Source organism: Arachis ipaensis, chromosome B7, assembly GCF_059453495.1.
Source record: "Arachis ipaensis isolate K30076 ecotype BB chromosome B7, ASM5945349v1, whole genome shotgun sequence".
Taxonomy (NCBI): domain Eukaryota; kingdom Viridiplantae; phylum Streptophyta; class Magnoliopsida; order Fabales; family Fabaceae; genus Arachis; species Arachis ipaensis.
Genome location: NC_142442.1, coordinates 45237592 through 45242868, shown reverse-complemented (window position 1 = coordinate 45242868; position 5277 = coordinate 45237592). Strand labels below are relative to the sequence as shown.

At 30.6% G+C, this 5277-nt stretch overlaps 1 protein-coding gene across 1 annotated transcript; it reads left to right on the top strand.

The window, feature by feature from the left end:
• The first annotated feature begins 614 nt into the window (after positions 1-614).
• LOC107608072 (zinc finger protein MAGPIE-like) lies at positions 615-4073 on the top strand. The gene is made up of 3 exons (XM_016309963.3): positions 615-1096; positions 1322-1718; positions 3155-4073. The coding sequence occupies exons 1-3, from the start codon at positions 967-969 to the stop codon at positions 4035-4037; spliced, it is 1410 nt and encodes a 469-aa protein (XP_016165449.1). The 5' UTR covers positions 615-966; the 3' UTR covers positions 4038-4073.
• The last annotated feature ends 1204 nt before the right edge of the window (positions 4074-5277 follow it).

Genomic DNA, 5277 nt, shown 5'->3' with positions numbered 1-5277 from the left:
ATAATTATTTATATACAATTTTCTCTTGTAAACTTAAACTCTTGATAGAAGTAGTTTTATATTAGAAACATTTTGTTAATACTGAATATAAAATGAACTCTTAAACATAAAATGGCAACTGTACTATATGATGCAACTTTTGCAAGGAAAAAAAAATAGGAAAAAACAATTTTATCCCAAAAATAAAGTATGTGAAAATGGGACATATATATTGAATATGTATATATAAAATGACAATCTCTCTAAGTAATTAATAAGGTTTAGTTAACAATAAGTCAATAAACATTTTTAAATTATATTTTTTATTAATTAATTGTTATTAATTAATAATTATTGATTACAATTGTTTAAAGTTTGTTGGTTAAGAATTGTTTACGTATATCTTTTCATAAAATGAAAAATGATTTGGAAAGGGAATGCTCAAATTAATACATTAAACAAGAAAAAAGTATATAAGAATAGATTAAAAATCTATGAAAATGGCTTATTGGATGCGAAAGGATTAAAGAATTAAAGAAAACAAAAACAAAAAAAAAAAGCAACAAACAACACAAATTATGGGATAATCATTCCAAAATGGAGATTAACTTTCTTCCCTCATCATATGTGTCATCATACACCTTTGCTTCACCTTCCCCCTCTTTCTCTTTCCCATTATTTGCCCCCCTCCTTTATCATCTTCTCTATCACTCCCTTCTTTAAATTTTAATTAATTAATTAATTAACTTTTCACTGCCTCCCATAGCATCTTGGTTTATTTTATTCCACCTAAAAAGTAGATAACAAATATTTGTAAGAGAGAGAGCGAGAGACACAATTCAGAGATCCCATCTTGTTTCATATATCATCACTTCATCAAGTTAACTTACTTTAGGGTTGCAGCCTCATATATATTCATATGCATATATTCTAAACTAACTCATACATACTCAGAACTCAACATAAACAAACTACTATACAAGAGAGATGCTGATCCTTGAAAATATGGATCATGGAGAACTCTCAAACGGTTTCCCTCATCATCAGAATCAGAATCCAACTACTACTCCTCCTCCTCCTTCTTTGAAGAGGAAGAGAAACCTCCCAGGAAACCCAGGCATGTATATAGCTTCTTTTGTTTTTCTTTTTATATCATGATTCACGAGTGAAGGTGAGCCTTAGAACAACGGTTGAATTGTCTAAAGGTCACGAATTCAAACTGTAAAAACAGTTACTGATATAGTTATTAAGATACATTCAATTTTTTGGATATTGTGCTTTTTCGAATCCCGTGTTAACGCGGAATAAGAGTGATTTTTTTATCATCTATACTGATGATCAGATCCGGAAGCGGAAGTAATAGCCTTATCACCAAAGACTCTAATGGCTACAAACAGGTTCTTGTGTGAAACCTGTGGGAAGGGTTTCCAAAGGGATCAAAACCTTCAACTCCATAGAAGAGGACACAACCTTCCATGGAAGCTAAAACAAAGAACAAATAAAGAACCAAAGAAGCGTGTATACGTGTGTCCGGAGAAAACATGTGTCCACAACCACCCTTCAAGGGCTTTGGGAGACTTGACCGGAATCAAGAAGCACTTTTGCCGGAAGCACGGCGAGAAGAAGTGGAAGTGCGACAAATGCTCGAAGCGTTACGCGGTTCAGTCCGATTGGAAAGCCCACTCCAAAACCTGTGGTACAAGAGAATACAAGTGTGATTGTGGAACCATCTTTTCACGGTAATTAACTAACCCTAATCCTTTTAAATAAGGTTGTGTTTGTAATTGTGTTTTTATCCTTGTTTATCATTAAAAACTCACGTCTAATTTAAAAACTGTTAAATAATTTAATGAGAAAGTAATGAAATATTGGTACAATATATACAATGAAAGTTTAAAGATATCCGATTTAGTATTAGAGATATACCATTAGTGTTATCTTTTCTAGTTAAACTAGTATCTAAGTAGAGTGTGAAAAACGATGTTCTCTTTCTCTTTATCTATGCGTTTCTTTGTCGTTTCTTGTGTGTACTAGATATGTGGTTTTATGAGTTGTGGGTGCCTGCTGTCTATATTGCTCTATTTGGCTTTTAAGAGTGAAAAAAGGTAGAAGAGTCTTTGTAGTTCAAACAAATTAAAGGGCTTGAAAGATGCCACACACATACACAAGTCTTCTTTTTTTTCTCTCTTTGATAAGGCTTAGCTTCTTTTGTGATGATCCTATAGTCCTAGACGACAAAAGATCACGGTTTGGAATTATCTTACTTAACCTTAGCTTATTACCTTATATATATGTATGTGAGAATGTGTTTAAGTTTTGTTTGATACTAATCAATGCCGTAGTCTTGCTATATCAAGTAATTAATAAGTGCCATTTGGAAATTTTTGCTAAACACTCGAGTTAGATTTGTTATCTGCTATGAACACGGGATACCAGACGATACGGAACACGCCAATACTTAAATTTTAAAATTTTATAAGATATAAGATATGTATATATATAAAATATAAAATAATTTTTAGATAAATTGTAATAATATTTTGATATTTTATTGATATTAAAATATAAATTAATTTTTTTAATTTTTTTTATATTTTATTTTAATTATATTAAATATTTAAAATATTTTTTGTTTTAATAAATAATATTATATACTATATGTAAATTTATTTCAAAAATATATGTTAAGAATAAAATTGGACACGCTGACACATGATAGTATTTTAGTGTGTCTAAACGTGTCCGGAAAAATTTTTTTTATTTTTTTTAAGACATAGTACGATACAATAGACACGCATGTCTGACGAGTGTCAATAAGTGTCCTGTTCGAAATGTGTCCGACACGCGGACACAACAAATCAATAAAATGTCCATACTTTATAGGTTACATGCCTCTCCTAGAAAAAAATCTTATTTGTTTTCACATAATCATAACCAACAAAAAATATAGAAAGAGTCAATATTTCACATCGCATTTAATATATTAAAAAAAAATCTAAAACTCTTAAAAATAAGAGCTACCAAAATTCAATTAAAAAAATTCGAAATTTAAATTTAACAAAAGTTTATTTTTAGTGAGCTTTCTAATAAATTTATTTAGTAACTTATTATAATATTGACTAAATGTGACTGCAATAATCTCTATCATTAATGTTAGTATTGCTATTATTTGCAGGAGGGATAGCTTCATAACTCACAGGGCATTTTGTGATGCATTGGCAGAAGAAACAGCTAGGGTAAATGCAGCATCAAGCATAAACAACTCAACATTAGGGGCTAATAATAATAGCAATAACATTATTGGTTACAATAACATGATAGGAACCTCCATGGCCCCTCATCATAATAATAATAATAACATGGCAACCCAATTTGCTTCAATTTGCAATAAGCCAATTCCATTCCCTGAAGAAGCCAGAAATAACCAAACAACAACAAGAGGATTATCCCTTTGGATGGACCATCATCATCATCATCGTCAAGAAGCAACGATGGCCACTAATAACAATAATTACCATCTGAACTGGGTATTCGGATCGAAAATTTCGACCAATCCAAGCCAAGATCTAAGTAGCGATACTACTATTACTAGTACTACTACTACATCGCTTCCAATACTAGGAAGCATTGTTAGTGTTCCTTCATTGTATAGCTCACAACATCAACCCCATCAAACATGTGCTTCTTCTTCGTCGGCAAACATGTCGGCGACGGCATTGTTGCAGAAAGCCGCTCAAGTTGGTGCAACCTCAAGTGATCCATCATCATTCTTGGAGGCATTAGGGTTGAAATGCAGCAATGGTAGTGGTCAAGGGCAAGATGGGAATAACAATAAGTTTTGTGGGGTGTATGGTTCAAGTTTGGTGCTAACAAGTAGTAGTAATACTATTAATACAGAGCCAGAGAACAATGAATTGTCACAAATGCTCCCTTCAAAGAGGAGACATGTAATGCCGAATGAGGAGAGTGGAGGAGGGCAAACTAGGGATTTCCTTGGTGTTGGGGGTGCAAACCACCATTTGCCACCCTTCATCAACCAAAGCTTGGATTTGATTTGATTAATAATGATGATCATATTAATCAATATGTGTTAATCAAATGTCTTCAAAATATATACATATATATTATGGATTTTTTTCTATAATAAAATAAAAAAAAATTATTATTTTCCTAAACATATTTTTTGGACTTTAATTTTTCAAATACGATTTTTTTTTTTTTTGCATTTAAGCAAGTTCGTCGGATCTCGATGAACTTTATAAAAATTGACAAGTTCGCCTTGCCCTGACGAATTCCATAAATTTAATAGAGTTCGCCTAACCTCCGGCGAACTCCACTCAAGTTTTTTGAAGCACGCAGTTTTAATCCATAACATTGTCTAGAAAATAGTATATAGATCTACAAACAGTATATAGGAGTACACAAAAATATACACTGACAACAAGCATGGCTTCTTCAAGAATTTTTTTAATTATAAATTAAAAAAATAAGCCATATTTAACAATAACAACCATTGTTATGGTCTCTAAAAATACATAGGTACACCGGAATAAGCCATATTTAACAAGAATTTTTTTAATTATAAATTAAAAAAAAAACTAATTCCCAAAGATAACAAGGATTGTTATTTCTGTGTACTCTTATGTATTCTGGAAACGATGATAATGGTTACCATTGTTAACTTTTCAATCTGATATATTTGAAGTAGATTATTTTTGGGAAATAGTTTTTTTTTTAATTTATAATTAAAAAATTTCTTGTTAAATATGGCTTATTCCGGTGTACCTATGTATTTTTAGAGACGATAACAATGGTTGCCATTGTTAAATATGGCATATGTTTTTTTAATTTATAATTAAAAAAATCCTTGAAGAAGCTATGTTTGTTGTCTATGTATTGTATTTTGTGTACTCTTATATACTGTTTGTAAATCTATATACTATTTTCTAGACAACGATATAGATTAAAAGTGCATGTTTCAAAAAAAACTTGAGTGGAGTTCGCCGGGGTTAGGCGAACTCTATAAAAATTCGCTGAGAATAAGGCAAACTTGCCAATTTTTTATAGAGTTCGCCGGAGTCCGGCCAACTTACTTAAATGTAAAAAAAATATATTTAAAAAATTAAAGTCCAAAAATATAATATTTTTTATTTTATTATTGGAAAAAACCCTATATATTATTTGTACTCATCATTCGTACGTGTCTCATATATATAAAAAATTATAGGGAACAATGTATATAATGAATAACATAACAGTTTAAAAAAAAGATAAATTAAAAATTAGATTTTTAATTAA